The sequence below is a fragment of the Camelus dromedarius genome, chromosome 4 (assembly GCF_036321535.1).
Source record: "Camelus dromedarius isolate mCamDro1 chromosome 4, mCamDro1.pat, whole genome shotgun sequence".
NCBI classification, from domain to species: Eukaryota; Metazoa; Chordata; class Mammalia; order Artiodactyla; family Camelidae; genus Camelus; species Camelus dromedarius.
The window spans coordinates 3,508,899-3,528,183 of record NC_087439.1 but is presented as its reverse complement, the minus strand read 5'-3'; the positions used below and the strand labels follow the sequence as shown (position 1 = coordinate 3,528,183).

The window sequence follows — 19,285 nt, the reverse complement described above, 5'->3', positions numbered from 1 at the left end:
ATTATCATGTCATCTGCAAACAGTGACAGTTTTACTTTTTCCTTCCCATGTTGAATTCCTTTTATTTCTGTTTCTTGTGTGATTGCTGTGGCTAGAACTGTGTTGCATAAAAGTGGCAAAAATGGACATCCTAGTCTTGTGCTTGATCTTGGAGGAAATGCTTTCACTGTTGAATATGTCAGCTGTGAGCTTCTCGTATATGGCCTGTATTATGTTGAGTTATGTTCTCTCTATACCCATTTTTTTGAGGTTTCTTTTTTTTAATCATAAATTGTTGTTGAATTTTGTCAAAAGCTTTTTCTGCATCTACTGAGACGGTACTATGATTTTTACTCTTCAATGTACTAATGCGATTTATCACATTAATTTGCATACATTGAATTATCCTTGTATCCCTGGGATAAACCCCACTTGATCATGGTATATGATCTTTCTAATGTTTTGCTGGATTTGGTTTGCTAATATTTTTGTTGAGGATTTTTGCATCTATGTTCATCAGTGATATCGGGTCTGTAATTTTCTTTCTTTGTGGTGTGTTAGTTTGGTTTTGGTATCAGGGTGATACTGGCTTCACAGAAAGTTTGGCAGCATTCCCTTCCTCTTCAGTTTTTAGAATACTTTGAGAAGGATAGATGTTAACTCTTCTCTGAATGTTTGGTAGAATTCACTTGTGATGCTGTCTTGTCCTGGACTTTTTGTTTGTTAGGAATTTTTGATTACTGATTCAATTTAATTACCGGTAATCAATCTATCTGTATTTTCTGTTTCTTCCTGATTTAGTCTTGAGAGATTGTACTTTCCTAGGAATTTATTCACTTCTTCTAGCTTGTCCATTTTATTGGCATATAGTTTTTGTAGTAACCTTTCATGATCCTTTGTATTTCTTTGGTGTTGATTGTAACTTCTCCTTTTTCATTTCTGCTTTTATTGATTTGGGCCCTGTCTCTATTTTTCTTGATGAATCTGGCTAAAGGTTTATCAGATTTATTTTTTCAAGGAACTATTTCTTAGTTTCATTTATTTTTTTCCTATTATTTTTTCATTTCTATTTATTTCTGCTGTGAGCTTTATGATTTCTTTCCTTTTACTAACTTTGGGTTTTATTTGATCTTTTTCTAGTTCCTTTAGGGATAAGGTTAGGTTGTTTATTTGAGATTTTTCTTTTTTCCTGAGTTAGGTTTGTATCACCATAAACTTCCTTCTTAGAACAACTTTCGCTGTGTCCCATAGATCTCAGATTGTTGTGTTTACATTTTCATTTGTCTTCATGTATTTTTTTATTTCCTTTTTGATTTCATCAGTGACCTGTTGGTTCTTTAGTGGCATATTGTTTAGCCTCCACATGATTGTGTTTTTTGCATTTTTCTTGTAGTTGATTTCTAGTCTCAGCATTGTGGTCAGAAAAGATGCTTGATATAATTTCAGTCTTAAATTTGTTTAAGACTTGTTTTGTGGCCTAGCATGAGCTCTATCCTGGAGAATGTTCAATGTGTACCTGAAAAGAATGTGTATTCTGCTTTTTTGAATGGAATGTCCTACATATATCTACCAAGTCCATCAGATCTAATGTGTTGTTTAAGACCAGTGTCTCCTGATTGATACTCTGCTGGATGATCTGTCCATTAAGTTAGTAGGGTGTTAATATCCCCTACAATTATTGTGTTATTGTCAGTTTCTCCCTTTATTATTATTTGCTTTTTGTTTTTAGGTGCTCCTATGTTGGATGCATGTATATTTACAAGTGTTATATTTTCTTCTTGGATTGATCCCTTGATCATTACATACTTTTTTGTTTCTCAATACAGTCATTGTTTTAAAGAATGTTTTGTCTGATAGAACTATTGCTACAACAGCTTTCTTTTTCTTATCATTTTCCCAGAATACCTTTTTCCATTTCTTCACATTCAGTTTGTGTATGTCTTTAGAGCTGAAATGAGTCTCTTGTAGGTAGCTTAAATATGATTCTTGTTTTTGTATCCATTTAGCCACTCTGTGTCTTAGATTGGATCATTTAGTCCATTTACATTTAAAGTAATTATTGATAGATGAGCACTAATTGCCATTTTGTTCATTGTTTTGTGATTGTTTTCATATTTCTGTTTTGTTCCTTCTTTTTTCCCTCTCTTCCGTGTGATTTCTTGATTTTAGTGTTCTGTTTGGATTCCTTTCTCTTTTGTATGTGTGTATGTATTATAGATTTTTGGTGTGTGGTTACCATGAGGTTTATATATAGCAATCTCATATGTGATTATTTTAAGTTGCTGATCCTCTTAAGTTCAAACACATTTTCTACAACCCTGCACTTGTACTCCTCCCAGCATTTAATGTTTTTGACATCATATTTCCTATATTTTGTTTTCTGTATCCCTTAATTACTTACTGTGGATATAGTTCATTTTACTACTTTTGTCTTTTAACCTTCTTACTAACTTTATATGTGGTTGATCTAGTACTTTTACTGTGTATTTGCCTTTATCAGTGAAACTTTTCCCTTTATAATTTTCTTATTTCTAGTTGGGCCTTTTCTTTTCCACTTAGAGAAATCCCTTTAACAATTCCTGTAAAGCTGGTTTGGCAGTGCGGAACTTTTTAACCTTTTGCTTGTCTGTAAAACTTTTTAATCTCTCCTTCAAATCTGAATGATAGCCTTGCTGGATAGAATATTCTTGTTTGTAGGTTTTATCCTTCCATCACTTTAAATATATCATACCACTCCCTTCTGGCCTGCAAAATTTGTGCAGAAAAGTCAGCTGACAGCCTTTGGGAGTTCCTTTGTAAGTGACTTGTTGCTTTTCCCTTGCTGTTTTTAAGATTCACTCTTTAATTTTAATGTTTGCATTTTAATTACAATGTATCTTGGTATGGCTCTCATTGGGTTGATCTTGTTTAGGACTCTCTGCTTTATGCTCCTGGATATCTGTTTCCTTTCCCAGGTTAGGGAAGTTTTCAGCTGTTATGTCTTCAAATAAGTTCTCTGCCCCCTTTCCTCTCCTTCTTCTTCTGGGACCCCTATAATGTGAATGTCAGTACGCTTTATGTCTCAGAAGTCTGTTAAACTGTTCCATTTTTTAATTTCTTTTTTCTGTTCAGCTTGTGTGATTCCCACTACTCTGTCTTCCAGCTCACTGATCGGTTCCTCAGTATCATCTAATCTACTGTGAATTCCTTCTAGTGTATTTTTTATTTCAGTTATTGTATTCCTCACATCCGTTTGATTTCTCTTTATATTTTCTAACTCCAATAAACTTCTCACTGTGTTCATCCATTCTTCTCCTGAGTCCATTGAGCATTTTTATGGTTGTTACCTTAATCTCTGTATCAGGTAGATTGCTTATCTCCACTTTGCTTCCTTCTTCTGGAGTTTTATCTTGTACCGTCATTTGGAACGTGTTCCTCTGTCACCTCATTTTGCCTATTTCTGTTTTTATTTCTATGCATTAGGCAGAATGGTTACATTTTCCAATCTCGGGGAAGTGGCCTTATGTAAGAGGTGTTCTAGGGAACCCAACAGCACCCTCACCCGTGGTCACCAGAGCTGTATGCTCCAGGGGTGCCCCCTCTATAGGCTGCATGGGCCCTTCTGTTGTGGTGGACCAACTACTGTGGGCACACTAGTAGGTGGCCCTGGCTCCTGGCCGAGTCAGCTGCCAGGCTCATATAGGTCTGCCAGCTGCTGGTAGGCAGGACTGGGTTCTGTGGGACCTGGGGGTCCTGAGACTGGTGCGAACCTACTGGTGGGCAGTGCTAGCTCCTGGCACAGCTGGCTATAGGAGCTGAGGGCTCCTGGGGCTGGTGCTGGCTTGCTGGTGGGAAGGTCAGGTCCCAGGATGACTGGCTGTGGGGCCTGGGGGGCCTGGGGTTCCTGGGACTGGTGCCTGCCTACTAGTGTGTGGGGCCAGGTCCTGGGCACAGTGGTAAGCAGGGCTGTGTCTCCACATGGCTGGCGGCTGGCCTTGGAGTCCAGGGATTGTTGCTGACCTGCTGGTTGGGGAGTAAGCCCCCTGCACTAATGGGCTAGGGGAGGACTCCAAAGTGGTGCTCGCCCACATCAAGGCTCCCCGAGATGGCTGCCGCCAGCATGTGGGTCCCCAGGAGGAGTCCCAGTTGCCTCCTGCCTCTCTGTGAGTCTCCTCAAGATCAACAGGGTGGGTCTCATCCAGGTTTCTTTCAAATTACTGCTTCTGCCCTGGGTCCTGGAGCACGTGTGATTTTGTGTCCACCCTTTAAGAGTGGAGTCGCTATTTCCCACAGCCCTCTGGATCACCTGACTATAAGCCCTACTGGCCTTCAAAGCCAAGCATTCTTGGGGGCTCGTCTTCCCAGTACAGGATCCCCAGGCTGAGGGGCCTCATGTGGGGCTTGGATCCCTCGCTCCTTGGGGACAACCTGTGCAGTTGAAATTAACCTTTGTTTATGGGTCACTGACCTGGGGATATGGGTCTCCACCCCTCTTACCCATCTAGGTGTGGTTCCTTCTTTATATCTTGCGTTGTAGAAGACCTTTTCTACTGGTCTTCAGGGGATTCTCATTGACAGCTGCTCTGTAAGTAAGTGTAATTTTGGCGTGCCCGTGGGAGGAGGTGAGCTCACCGCCTCCCGGTCCTCCATCCTGGTCACTCTCCTGTGTTACGTTCCAGAGCCCTAACTCTTAACAGCAGTCTTCTGTTTCTTTAGTACAATTAGTGACTTTGGTCAAAGCATGATATTAGCTGATTGACAGGTTATGTTTTTGACCATAATTTTTAGTTCAGTGTTTACCCAGAAGTCCTCTAGGCGTCAAGCTCCTTTATAGATGTTAGCGAAAAAAGTGAACAAGGCGCAGCAGCAGCAGGGGAATGGCGTCACCTACGTCCTCTTCCCAGGACCGCGTGCTGCTCTTGTGCATCCTCACGCAGCTACAGGGCAGTGGTTCTGGCCCTTGGCAGAGGAGGGTGGTCTGAAGGGTGCGGCGTGTGCCCTTCCTTTCTCTGTACGTAGTCCTCTCTCCTCTTCCTCTGGTAACGCTCGCCTGTTTCAGGTGCACTAAGTCCTCCCAAAATAAACAGTCTGACATTAGCAATTATTGCTAAATAATAGACATATATTAACAGTCATTTTCTTCAAGTATTTACATTTTAGACCAGTTTTCTCTGTGGAATAAAAATTATTTTCTTTGTTGAAGGAATTTAAGGCATTCCCAAGCAGAGAAATTATCCACAAAAGGGCAACTCCTTACAGTCTTGCTAGTGATATATTGCCTTATCATTCCCGGGAAAGTTCACCAAGTGTCTCCTGTGTCCATCACTGGGCTGTAGGAATGTGAAATAAACAGGACGTGATCATCACTGCCCACGTAGTTATTGAATGTGTATTTAGTATAATTATGATAAAACACCATGTACTGTAGAACATACAGGAAGAGGTCATCTGAGACTTCACTTACTTCCCTGAATTTAATTCATCTCCTGTCTCCTTTCCATACTTGGTTTATGACTTTTAGCTCATTTTGCATTTGGAGTATTTTTATTTTTTAGCAGTTTTTTAAATGTGATTTTTAAAAATATAATTTAAGTTTTAAAAAAACATAAACGTTGAAAAATAGTAAAAGGAACTCCTGTGTACCTTTTGCTGAGGTTCGGTGTCCTTTAATCCGGGACATTCCTCAGCCTTTCTGTTCTTGACTTGACACTGAAGAGAACAGGGCGATTGTTTGGTGGCTTGTCCCTCAGTTTAGGCATGTCTGACGGTTCTGCCTACGAGTCAGGTAGTGCATTGTTACCTGTACACGTCTGAACTATAAAAATAAGTTTAGAGGTTGGGATTTATTTAGGTATGATCTGTGTTTTCTCAGACCAGGAAAAAGATTTGAGGACATAACTGTCATGGGGTTGTCATCTTTTCCCTCAAACTAGTTTAGAAAGCTCTTACCAACCTCAGTGATTCATATTTTTCATTTCTTGTTTTAAAGACAGATGCACATTATTCCATCCTGTCCCTTCTTCTGTGTCTGTCTGATTCGCCTTCAAACAGCAATTATGTGGAAACACCAAGAGAAAAAGAAGTGGGTACGTTACCAAATACCTTAATATATAGCAAATGAAAGAGAAATTGGTTTTATGACTTAATTACTAGACATTGAGATTTTTATAAAAAGTTATAACACTTTGTGAAACTAAAATATTTCTGTTGCACTGAATGCAATTGCAATTGTAAATTTTCGTTTAAAATATAAATTCTGACTTTGTAAATTAAATGACTTCAGCTCCATAAAGAGAAAAATCATTTTTAATATAAAGAAATTAAAGTTCTAAATGTATTAGAATGTCAGTTTGAGTGTTTTCAGTATTTTTGAACTTTCATTTCCCAGGTGTATTTTATTTTTGAGTTTTGTTAGGCTTTTTTAACTGTAATTTAGATTGTTTTTCACATATTTTTGATAAAGCTGATGAGATTCCTCTGTTACGTTTTAGAGAAGAAAGATGATTTTGACTGGGGAAAATACTTGATGGAAGGTGAAGAAGTTGACCTTGGTCCAAGTGTAGACACACCGGTAAGTGGCAGCAGTTTTGATACTGAAAATATAATTACACGCCAGGTGATACAGATTATTTCTGTGGGTCCTTCTGTCCTACGGCACCTCACCTAAAAGAGGAACACTCTTCACTGTATTGGAGTAGTTTACTATGGAAGTTTCATTAAAATTTTACATCAAAATTTTAGTACTAGCAAGTTGAATAGAATGAATAGAAGTATCACTTAAGGAGCTGTTAATCTTGGGATTTTGCCACCAAAAGTAATTGCATCATAAAATAGTCATTTTCCAGACATTTAGGGAAAAGTTTCACGTGGTATAGTTTTTACTTTTCTTCTGAAGTTTTCCTGATCTTGTCAGTAAATAGCTCCATTGTTATGCACAGTAAGGCGAAGGTGTATTTCCTTCTTCTAATCAGAATTGGTCTGAAGACAGTGAAGATGAGAATGAACAGCAGCCCTTAAGCAGAGAGGACTCTGGGATTCAGGTGGACAGGACGCCCTTAGAAGAGCAAGACCAAAGCAGAAAGCCAGCGCCTCGCATCAGCTGGAAAGGTACTCTGTGTTCTGGGATGCTGGCATCATTTTCTTATTTATTTATTTTACATATTCAATCAAAATTTATTTTAAAAGGTAAAATTTTACATATTCTTCTTAAAAATGAAAATTTAAAAATCTTAAGAGTCACGCAGTGAATCTTCAACATATAAAGCTATAGCAGAAATTAAAGTAGTGATAACATTAAAAAAATTTTCTTTTTAATAGACTTTATTTCTTTAGAGCAGTTTCAGGTTTACAGCAAAACTGAGTAGAGAATACATAGTTCCCATACAGCCCTCCCCTCCCACTCATATAAACTCCCTTACCCTCAACATCCCTCATCAGTGTGGCATTTTTGGTACAATCGATGAACCAACATGGGCACATTATTATCAATCAAAGTCCATAGTTTACATTAGGGTTCACTTTTGATGTAGTACATTCTGTGGCCTTTGACAAATGCATAATGACATGCAGCCACCACTATAATAAGTAGTAATAACGTTTTACCCTTATAAAAATGTCATAGAATTCAAACCACAGCTTGGATCCTCCATGATTCAAGTGTCTTACGTTACACAGTACGGGTTTGGTCAGTTTTAAGGTAGACTTCCTCCCGACACGCTCTCCTCAAGTCCTCTGTTGTCACCGCCCGTCAGCTCACACAGTGGGACAGCTGGCTGCTGTAGCAGCTCCACGAGGGTTGTTCTGGTCTCTGACCATTTCTACATAGCCATTCCAGCCCCATTCTGAACCCCAACTGTCCTAGACAATCCAAAATGTATTGTTTCTTTTTTTTTTTTGAGTCTGTTCCTTCAAAGCCATAGCCAACCACCAAAACATCATGATGCAGGTCTTTGCTGTTACAGTCTGGCTTGTGGTAGATGCCTGATCCACAGAACTGGAGAGAGGCATGGCCTGCATCAGCAGCCACAGAGATGGGCCCCACACTTGACACTGCCTCCATAAGGGCCTTCTGCTGCTGACAGATGTCCGCGAAGCCAGTGTCATTGGCAGCAGAACACTCCGGTTTATAGTTACAGCTGTTTGTATCCCTTGCAAGACATGGCTAGGATTCCTCTGAGCACAGGCCTCTGTTGTCCTTAACACACTGGAAGGCATTGTCCATCAAGCCACCACTGCAGCCTTTGTTGCCTTGAGGCTGAGAGTAGTCCACCAGGTTCTGCTCACTCAGTGAAACAAGTTTGCTAGTTTTCCAGAACACCTGTCCTGCAGGGGCACCAGTGGCAGTAAAAGCCCAACAAGAACCACACTGACCCTGATTCTTTACCGGAGTTACATAGCCTTTCTCAGTCCAAGCCACAGATTGGCATCATTTTCTAATAGAAGAATTCTCTACAAGGAAAGGCAGCCTTTGAGAGTCAGTTCCATGTGATTTAAGATGTGGTAAGCTCTGCCATCCTTATAAAACAAATCTTTTTAAACCATTAGTAGATCTTTCTTCTGTGGTGCCTAAGAAGTAGCTCTATAGAATTAATGTTGAAAGGGATTTACAGTGCGATTTTGGACTCTTTTTTTAATTGTCCTGAGAACTTCGTTAGTCCTAAATTATTGTTTATTTTTTTATTGGAGAAGGATTGGTTTTGCTGAAGTTCGCTGAATAAAAGGAAAATATCTGTACAATTTAATTTTAAATTTGAATGTCTGGTTTTCCAGTTTTTAGTGAAGAAAAGTAAATTGTATCTAGAAACAGCTGGAAGCAACCTTAGAGATGAGATCATCTAATCCTACATCTCATTTTGTAGGTGAGCAGAGGTGTGGTTACAGTGGTTTTTCCACGGTCACAGCTGTGAAGCTAACCCCAGAAGCTGGGGTCTGTGACCTGGCCCTGTTCACTACACGTGGTCCTCTCCAAGTGGACAGAAAATAATTAAAGCTGATTTAGCACGCTAGCAGTTTTCTGGTTTCTCTTCCTTTTCTTTTTAATTCTTGAATGGGGCCTTTAGGACAGAGTGTGGATTAATCAGCTCAGGGCACATCATCGTCACCAGGCCTTTTAGTTTAGTGTGTGTCTTCTCTTCTGCTGGTTCTGATTCTCACTCCCCTTTCCCTTTGTCTGCCAGCCCAGTGACAGTTACATCCTAAACTAATGTATTTCGTACCTGTTCTCACGTATGTTGAGTTCTTGTAAAGTGCTTTGTGTTGATTGGTGTATTCTTTTCTTAAATTACATACTGGTGTTACGCTGTGTGCAAACCTTGTTCTATTCCTGTTTTCATTTAACTCTTTTAAATCTTCCCGTGTCAGTCTGTGACCATCTCTACTGTCGATCCTAGCACGGCATAGGATGCTGTCGTTTGCAGCACTGTGTTTCTGTTACTGCTTCTCTTGTGGACAGGCCTGAGCTGCCTTCACGCCTCTCCTTGCGTGGGCCCATTATGGACCTGGCCCACAGTCTCGTCCCTGCTTGAGTAGACCCCCCTCTGACTGGGTCTGCAGTTGTTTTCATTTGCATCTGTCTGACCACTCGGGTAAGTACTTGGCATCCTTCAGGTCCCTTAGTCTTGTCCCCTCTATGATGTACACATTGACATCTTTTGCTTGTTTTTCCTTGGAGTTTCATGTCCTTCCTGCCCATGTGTCTAGATAGTAATTCCTAGATTTTAGACATTGCAGTTACTTTCCCTAGCTAGTCTCCTGTTAGCATTTTTCATGGTATCTTTCAAACAGAATCTGTGATTTTAAAAAATATATTTTATTGTACTCAAATCCGTGAATTTTTCATGATATGGTTAGTATTTGGGCCTTGATATTTTTCTCTGCAAGAACATTCCCCTGTATTTCCCTTCTGTGTGCTTTTTGATAGCTGGTGTCTAGGTCTTTCATGACCACCAGATCCTCTTTTATGTATGAAATGAGGTTAGAGGGTCCAGCTTATTTTTCTCCCATGTCATGAGCAGATTTCCCAGCAGCATCTCGGGAACAGTCCCTTCTTTCCACATTGCTGTGTGGTTCTAACATTTTGTATATCGATACCTGTTTTTAATTTCTGAACATTCACTTCTCTTCCCTGAGTGTGAGTGTGAGGAACAGACTTTTTATTTATATGGCTTCGTAATACGTTTCAACACGTGGAAGGCAAGTTTTCCCCTTACCTCCTTTACCCTTTTTCCAAGTTGGCTTAGCTATTTATGACTTTTATTGTTCTGTGGACATCTTAGGAGCAGTATGATAAGTTCTTTTTAAAAAATCCCATTGGAATATCTGTTGGGATTGCATTTTTATAGATTTAGCTTGGGAGGATTTAACATCTTTACTATGAAAATATCTGCAGTTATTCTGGTTTTTATACGTTTTACTAGATTTTTGGAAACTTTCTTTATAAAGATCTTAAATATTTATTAATTTCTATGTGTGTTAAACTTGTTATTGTGAATTGTGTCTTTTTTGTTTTGTTTATTGCTGGTGAGGGGACACTATGGGTTTTTGTAAATTGTTCTTATATCCAGCATTCTTGCTGAACTCATGCTAGTTATAATTGTTGATTCCGTTGGGTTTTTTGTGTAGGTGGTCGGTGTTGTTTGCAGACATTGACAGTTATATCTCCTGCCAGTTCTTAACCTTACAGCTTCTTTGTGACTCATTAGCCAGCCCTCTAGTCTGCAGAGGAAGCAGTGACAGTGGGCGTGGGTTTCCTGGAGTAGGTTTTATCCCAGGAGGGTTGCCCCTCAAATTCCTCAATTAAGTGTGATGGTTTTGGGTGTAGGTTCTGGATATGTGGCCTTTGTCAAATTAAGACAGATTTCTTCTATTCCTGTTTTTCTAGGAGTCTTTAATCGTAAATATATATTGGACTTTATCAATTGCTATTCTTTGTCTGTGAGATAATCCTAAAACTCTTCTCTTTTACTTTATTACAGCATTGATAGATTTTCTAATAGTGAATCATTCTTGAACTCCTGAGCTAAACTTCCTTGAGCATTGCTATTTTTTACTATATTATTTTATTGAGTTAGCTATTTTTTAATTTAGGATTTTTAATCTTTATTCTTTGATGAATTACTTTTTCTTATCATATCTTTATCTGGTTTTAGAAGCAAGGTTTTATTATCCTCATAAAATATTAGTCAGCTTTCCCTTTTTCTGCTTTCTACAACCATTTATCTAATCCTTTAGAGCTTAGTACCAAGTCCTGAGGCTTTGGGGGTGCTTGGGAACATCTTTGGTTATCATTTCAGTTTCTTTCATGATTATTGAACTATTTAAATGTACTGTTTGTATCTTTTTATTCATGGGGTCATTTTTTTTACCATATTTTTATTTACTACATATACTATTATAAACATATACAATATATGCTACAAAAATTTTTTTTTAATTTAACTGTCAAGGAAGTATGTAGTGTTTTAATACAATGACACGTTTGTATTTTATTTCAAATTGATATGCATATCACCCATTTCAAACCGTTAATAGTGAAATTCATGCAGTCGTTTTTAAATTGAGCAGTTTTTTTTCTAGCAGTGACAGTTAATTAAATTTTATGTCTCTCTCCCCTCTCTCCCCCCATATATGTGTGAATATTTATTTTTATATATATATATATATATAGTTTTAAGTAAATATACAGATGTTGTCTGGTGGCTGTTCTTTTAAAGAACTTTTTTTCAGTTGACTATTTGAATGGAGTCTTAAGTTCAGCTATTGTGGCAAAATTGATCAAGTGTTTTTTCATTAATTCTTAGCACAAAACGTAACCAAATTCCCTTCCAGTAGACGAGCCAGATGCCCGGAGCTGGCTGGAGCAGAACGTGGTCCGTCAGTACTGGACAGCCAGGTCCTCAAGGTTTCCTCATAGTTTACATTTGCACTCCAATCTAGCTGCTGTCTGGTGAGAGGCTAAATTTTTCATTTAATGTGTTGATAGAAGAAACTTTGATGTTTTAATATTTGGTTTTGATTTGTGATTTAAATCAAGTGCTTCCTTGAAATTTAAACTTTTTTTAACAATTCCAGTTGAACACAGTTTTAAATTATTTAATTATTATTTTTAAAATGCATTTGTTATTCAACTGTAGTCTGTCTTTTGAATTGTTATTTTCAGAGTTATCGATTGGTATATATGAGGCCATTTATTTGATTACAATTTTAGTGCACCTACTACAAAAATAGTTACCTTTTTTCTAAAACACCAATAATACATAGTTTTAAACATTTGCCTAAGTCAGCAATAGACATAACACTTGCACTTGGTCTGAAAGGGCTTCTCAGAATATTTCAGTTGACCTGTGAAAATGAATATGGGGAGACATTTAAAGCCTGTATTATGCTTATTTGCGTTTTGATTACTGTCAAATTACCACTAAGTCGCATATATTCTCTGAGACATGTAGTTTTACTTAGTGAGAAATCTTTTCATTGACATTTGACCTTTGCTGTCTAATAGGGATCAACACTTGTACAGCAGTGATCCATTATATGTTCCAGATGACAGAGTTTTTGTTACTGAAACGCAAGTTATTCGGGAAACCCTATGGTAAGACCTGTTGACCTAATTAATAGTCTATGAGACACAGAATTTTGGTTTTTTTAAAGAAAAGTGTTCAAAGATTTTACAGATGTAAATTAGAAACTGGTCGTTAGGTACGAACCCAGAACAGTTCCCTGTGGGCCTCTGAGCTTGGACTGTGGGACTCAGGAAGCCCAAACTCCAGATTTGACCGTGGGGATTGTGAGAATTTGATACATTTACCTCTTTTACATTTTAAATAACTTTATATATGATTTAATTAAGATTAGACCATCACTTTTTTAATAGCTGGATTGAAATTAAAGTTTCTAGTTTGCTGCTGACTGCTTTTTAGGCAGAGCATATCAGTGAGAGTTACCTGTGTCGATACCCTGCCTAGAAACCAGGAGTCTAAGAATTTAGACTGTGTTCATACAAACATGAAAGTGAGAAATGTAACACATGGTGCTGTTACTACTGAGATTTCCAGGTTCTGTATTCCATAAAATACAAAACTGGCATTCTTAAAAATGGGACGATCTCTTTAGACCACCACATATGTGAGGAGACACTTTGACAATACTATTTTGTACTTTTTTTTAAAAAGAAGATATTGAAATATTTTGAGTCTTAAAAGTAACAGGTAAAAAGATTGATATCTTTAATTTTCTGTCTGACTTCTTTGCTCTTCCCCGGAGCCCTCTTCTGAATCTTTCATGAAAATTTCTTAGGCGTTAATGTAGCGAATATTTTTCTAAACTTAAAATACATTCATCTTTTTTATTTCATTTCAGGTTACTATCAGGGGTAAAAAAGCTCTTCATATTTCAGGTGATAGATGGGAAGGTGACTGTGAGAAACAATATTATAGTAACTCATTTGACACATGTAAGTTATTTGTATTTATTATCATTAAATATATATAAAATATATATCACTTATACATATAAAATATTTTCATATTTTTCCATTATGGGTTATTATAAGATACTGAATATAGTTCCCTGTGGAGAATTCTTTAATATTGTTTGTGATGTTTATATTCAGTTTTGATTGGTGTTTTCTGCTTTTTATTTCTGTCATTCTGTATTATGAAAGCTGTCCACTATAATTTTTTGCTTATAGTGCATTTACCTTATATGCGTGTGCTTTTAAAAAGTATAAGCCATAGTTCTGTATTTTGTAAAAATTAATGCTTTGAACTATTTCCTTTGAATTTAAAACTAAAGATTCGTTCTACTGCTTTGTCTTGTACTAAGCATGCTGTTTAAAACACAAAAGAAGTATTTTAGACTGAGGGGGATACACATTAAAATGCCTGACTCTAAATCATTGTGGTTTGCTTCTGTTGTAGAGTTGTTTACGGTCAGTGTTAGAACAGATAGCAGCGTATGGCCAGGTTGTGTTTCGACTCCAGGAGTTCATTGATGAAGTCATGGGGCATAGCTCCGAGGGCGTGTTACCTGGGAATGGCTCCGCTGCGAAGAAGCCGACTGAGGCGCCCTTTAGAACATACCAGGCTTTCATGTGGGCGCTGTACAAGTACTTCATTAGTTTCAAAGAGGAACTCACGGAAATTGAGAAGTGCATCATCAGTAACGGTATTTAAATATTCTCCTTTTTCACTCTAAGACACAGAACTCCTATTTTGAATGCCATTAGGTTAATAATTGATACACAGTTTAAAACTTACATGGCAAATAATCTTCCTGAATACACTCATTTTTTAAAAGTGTTTGAAACTTGTGTTTTTAAGCCATTCATATGTCTAAAAATCCAAGCAGTACAGAAAGATTTATAGTGAAAATTCTTCCTCCTGTGCCAGTTCCCCAGCCCAGAGGCAACCAAGTGATCGATTTCTGGTGCATCCTCCCAGAAATAAATCAGACACATGCAAGCAGTGTGTGTTCTTACACGCACACGTACTAGGCTATTAACTGCTCTCTTTAAATTGTTTTCTGATTTAAATACTGAGGACTATACCCTGCAGGTATGTAAAGAGCCTACTTGTTCTTTTTTGCAAATTGAGCATTTTGTTGTGTGGATAGATCACTCGCCCTTTGCTGGATGTTTGGCTGTTCCTGATCTTTAGCTATTGCCAGCAGTGCTGCAGTGATAGCTGCCTACATGTGAGTGTTGTCCACGTGTGCAGCAAGTTGCCCACAGGGTAAATCCTTACGAGTGGAATTGCTGAGTCAAAGGGTATTTGATGGCGTATGTGATTCCAGTAAATACTGCACATCATTCTCCACAGAGATACAGATAGATAAGTTTACACTCTTGCCAGCAATGTACATGAGAACCCATTTGCTCACAGTCTTGCAAGACAGTGGGGTAATATCCGACTTCCTTGTCTTCACCAGTATGATAGGTGAAAATGGTAACCCACTGTAGGTTTTACAACTACTGCAAAAAGTAGCACGGTGGGTGAGGGGGAGGTTACAGCAAATGGTAGAGAGCATGCTTAGCATGCATGAGATCCTGGGTTCAATCCCCAGTACCTCCTCTAAAAGTAAATAAATAAACCTAACTACCTCCCCCCAGCCAAAAAGAAAAAGGCAGTGCAGAGAGGTCCCGTGTTCCCATAACTCAACTTCCCCCGGTGTCGACACCTCATAGAATTATAGTACGTTATCAAAAGTAGGGAACTGACACCGGCACGGGACATTTACAGGCCTGACAGGGTTCCACCAGTTTTGCAGGCACTTGGTATTTTGCAGGGAGGTGAGTGATGTCTTTGTATAGTACTGTGACATTTTATCACGTGTGGATTTGTATGACCACCTTCGCATTTAGGATTCAGAGCTGTGCCATCCCGACCAAGGAGCTCGCTCTTGCTGCCCTTAGTTAAAGTCGCCCCTCCATTCTCCCCTCACTAAAACAGGAGCCCACAGTAGTCTGTATTTTATTTGCCCGGTGTAGTTTTAATTTGCATTCCTCCTTCATAAGCGAGGTTGAGTGTCTTTCTGTTTATTTAAGAATCACTTGAATCTCGATTTCCATGAATTGTCAGTTCCTTTATGCATTAGTTTTCTACTGAGTTGTCTTTTCTTTCTTTAGGGAAATCAGTTCCTTGTGATGTGAGATTAAAACCCAGCATCCTCCAGTTTGCCTTTCCATAAGTGGCTTAGCGTTTATGTCACATTGGGAATGCGGGTATTTTTCCTTGCTAATATGTTTAATTTCTTGATATTTACAGATACTACAATAACTCTTGCCATAGTGGTGGATAAGCTGTCACCTCGACTGGCTCAGCTCAAGGTTCTGCACAAAGTGTTTAGCACTGGAGTAGCAGAAGTTCCACCTGACACTCGGAATGTCGTCCGGGCATCTCACCTGCTCAACACGCTGTACAAAGCCATCCTTGAATATGACAACGTTGGAGAAGCCTCTGAGCAGACCGTATGTGGGACCCTTGTCTAGTCTACCGTGTGAGACTCCAGCCTGCTCAGCCACAGGGGTGCTGGGTAGCCTGCCCTAAGTCTTTGTAAAAATGATGTGTCAGACAGTTGTTCAGTTTTCAAATTAGCTTCTAAATTCAAGGCAGCACGAAACTAGCTTTTCAGCTATAATTGCCAAGATCGCCAAAAGGATGAGGCAAGAATAAAGCAAAACGTAAAAGCAAGAGATGAAAAATAGCTAGCTGACTTATACAGATGTTTGCAATAACAAACTTTCTTAAATAAAAATACAGATCTGTTATATGAGGTCTCTAGAATAGTCAAGTTCATAGAAACAGGTGGTTCCCAGGGCCTAGGGGAGGGGAGATGGTTAGTGGGTACAGAGTGTCAGTTTTGCAGCGTGAAAAAGGTTTGAAGTTCTGTTTCTGCAGTATGAATACACTTAACACTGCTTAACTGTGCACTTTAAAATGGTTAAGATAGTATAGTTTATATTGTACATTTTTTTACCATAATTTAAAAAAATACAGATCTGATTAGAGACTATGGTCTAGAAAGCTGCAGGTTTCTCCAGGCACATATTTTAGGTTTTTTGTCTCATTTGTGAGTATAACTGTTTTCTCACCATTTTGGTGCTACAGTTCAGTGTAAAGGAGGTTGGTTTCTTTGGCTCTATAATTTCTTTTTTATTGGAAACTGCAGTAGAATGAAATCACGTCCTTGTTCATGGACGTCTTGCTAATAGCACTGTTTGGGCAGGAGACCCATACACCCCAGTTTGAGGTCCAGTTGAGAACTGTTGTCCCTGTGTACCTTTCACTCTCAAAAAGGTGCTGGTATGGACAGTATGGTGTCCTCATATTTGGGTGAGGTTTTTTTCAGAAGGATTTTATAGCATATAGTTTGGAGTTTTAATTTCTTACTTGGTTTCAAAAAAACATAGAAATCAGATTGCTTTTTAAAAGGCACTTGAGAAATGCTAAAACCTCATTGTGTCCAGAGACAAGAGGGTTCTGAGAGCGGGTGTGCGTGGCGCCCCCCCAGGTGTCCTTGCTGTTCTCGCTCTGGGTGGAGACGGTGCGGCCCTACCTGCAGACTGTGGACGAGTGGATTGCGCACGGGCAGCTGTGTGACTGCGCCAAGGAGTTCATCATCCAGAGGTGAGGGGCGCGCGGGCCCGGTCCCCTCTTCTCTTACTGCCGTCCGCTTCGGTGATGCTGAGGGGCTGCAGTGCAGGTGGCAGAGCGGTGTCGCCACACGCCAGTTCTGTTGCACTTTCAGAGAAGACATCAGGTACCAGCCAGAAAGCATCTTTTTTCCAAGTTTTATGTCAGTTCACAGCTTTGCTTACTAGCAAATTGTATTTTTGAACGGCAGTCTGTTTATGGCTGGCTGGTCTGGTGGAAGGCACACTGTGCCCTTAAAATGAGTTAGGTGATGTCAGGTGGCTTCGTTAACGGGAGTCAGTGGGAATAAATTATCGGTAAGATGAAGGATGTGAAAATATTACAGAATATGCCTCTAATATATTTATTTCTCCTAATTAGTAACCCTTTTTTAATACTCTTTTAAGATAATATTTAATAAAATAATTAAAGAAAATCTTAATCCAGTTATGATGGTTCCCCTTCACTTAATTGGTTTTTCTGAACACTCATAACTCAGTCTTAAGTTCTGCACTCTGTTTAGATATGTGGGGGTTTTTTTAAATATTTCATTTACTTATTTATCATTGTATTATTTAATTATTTTTTTATTATGGCAGCAGTGGAGATACTTAGGTTTACTTATTTATTTTTCTAGAGAAGGTACTGGGGATTGACCCCAGGACCTCGTGCATGCTAAGCACACTGTACCACTGAGCTGTACCCTCCCCCCTTAGATGTGTGTTTTTACTGATAGCTATCCATCTAACTCATCAAGAAGAGTAACCTTAGAGCCCCAGAAAGGTAACCGTGTTTACACAGTGCTCATGTAAATGAGCCAGCCTTTCTTCAGCTGCGTTTTGGGTGTGTCCTTTTGTCTTGTTTCATCTATTGCATGTGAGAATTTTGTGAAAACTTGATTCTGACTGTTCTTAGAGGGTGATGGATGACCCCCATTTCATTGTTAAAACAGTCCAGATAAGAATCTCTGGAAAAAAAGACTTGGAAGTCTGGAGAGTACTTTGACAAGAGGTAGCAAGATGGGTAAACTTTTATTCTACCTTTAAAGAGGACCAAATTAATCATATTTTGTTTAATTCTAATTCGGGAAATTTTGTCTGCTTAGTTAAATTTTACCTATGCCGTTCAGAGTATTTATCCACTTTTCTGTGTTAAACTGAAAGCAGATAAAACTTCTGTCCCATTTCTACCTGAGGATTGCATTGTTTACTAATAATTGATATGACTGTGTTTAGGAATGTCTGGACAACATGCCTAAGCTAGAACAGATACACTGTTGTTTTTAAGGAAGAAAAGATAAATTTAAAAAATTTTGTAATCTCTTTAGAAACAAAAATGTTCCGGTAAATCATAGAGACTTTTGGTATGCAACTTACACGCTGTACAGTGTATCAGAAAAGACAGAAAATGAAGAAAAAATGAGTGACAACGCCAGCGCGAGCTCCGGCAGTGACCAGGGGCCCTCCAGCAGGCAGCACACCATGGTGTCCTTCCTGAAGCCTGTCCTCAAGCAGATCATCATGGCCGGCAAGTCGATGCAGCTGCTGAAGAACCTGCAGTGCGCGGACAGCACTGCGTGCCAGGCCACGGCCAGAGGTTAGCCCTGCGGCGCTGCCATCCTGGGGGATGTGTGATTATTGTGCAGTTGCAGAATTATCAAAGCCTTTTATTTTCATGGAAATTCTCACCATGATCAAATTAATAGGTCATGCTGCTTCTGTTTGAAAAAAGCTTGTCCTCATTGGAAACTTCTGGCGCGGGGTTTGGAGGGCAGTGGTAGTAAGTTCCGTATGCATTTTCTTCACTCTTAATTCCTTAGGGCTGATCCTTTAACAGTAATTCTCTGGCATTTCTTAATGCACTGCAGCATTTAGCATCTGAGGACCGTGAACTCCGGCAGATAGGAATTTGTTGGTGAGCGGTTCAGACTTGATCATAGATTTTGAGAAAATCTTGATATAATTTCTGGTCTTTTTTGATGCAATGTAAGTAATAAAATTTTATCAGCTGACTACAGAGGCTTAGAGAGGTACAGATATGACCTTAGTTGTGTTGTTTGTAAGTCACCTTAATGTTATCTTAGTTACTTTGTGGTATTGCGTCAACTTTAATAATATTTTCACTTCACAGAATATTTCCTTTTTTACTGAATAATCAAATGTAAAGCTCTTCCCATGCCACTGTTGGAAGTGCTTTCC

At 38.9% G+C, this 19,285-nt stretch overlaps 1 protein-coding gene and 1 pseudogene across 6 annotated transcripts in view; one reads left to right on the top strand and one right to left on the bottom strand.

The window, feature by feature from the left end:
* Window positions 1–19,285, top strand: part of TUBGCP5 (tubulin gamma complex component 5) — a 46,471-nt gene that overhangs the window by 11,584 nt on the left and 15,602 nt on the right. For 4 of the 6 annotated variants that reach the window (XR_010380525.1, XR_010380526.1, XM_031451166.2 and 1 more), the window contains exons 4-13: window positions 5,948–6,044; window positions 6,450–6,529; window positions 6,930–7,065; window positions 11,785–11,902; window positions 12,458–12,547; window positions 13,315–13,408; window positions 13,875–14,121; window positions 15,720–15,922; window positions 16,966–17,081; window positions 18,415–18,683. Coding sequence is in view for 4 of the 6 variants with exons in the window: in XM_031451166.2 (XP_031307026.1) it covers window positions 5,948–6,044; window positions 6,450–6,529; window positions 6,930–7,065; window positions 11,785–11,902; window positions 12,458–12,547; window positions 13,315–13,408; window positions 13,875–14,121; window positions 15,720–15,922; window positions 16,966–17,081; window positions 18,415–18,683 (1,450 nt within the window). In the remaining 2 variants the exon portion in view is untranslated. The remainder of the gene's footprint in view (window positions 1–5,947; window positions 6,045–6,449; window positions 6,530–6,929; window positions 7,066–11,784; window positions 11,903–12,457; window positions 12,548–13,314; window positions 13,409–13,874; window positions 14,122–15,719; window positions 15,923–16,965; window positions 17,082–18,414; window positions 18,684–19,285) is intronic. The other 2 variants (XM_031451167.2, XM_064484651.1) reach the window with 1 other exon arrangement.
* LOC105090767 (procathepsin L-like) lies at window positions 7,711–8,179 on the bottom strand (annotated as a pseudogene).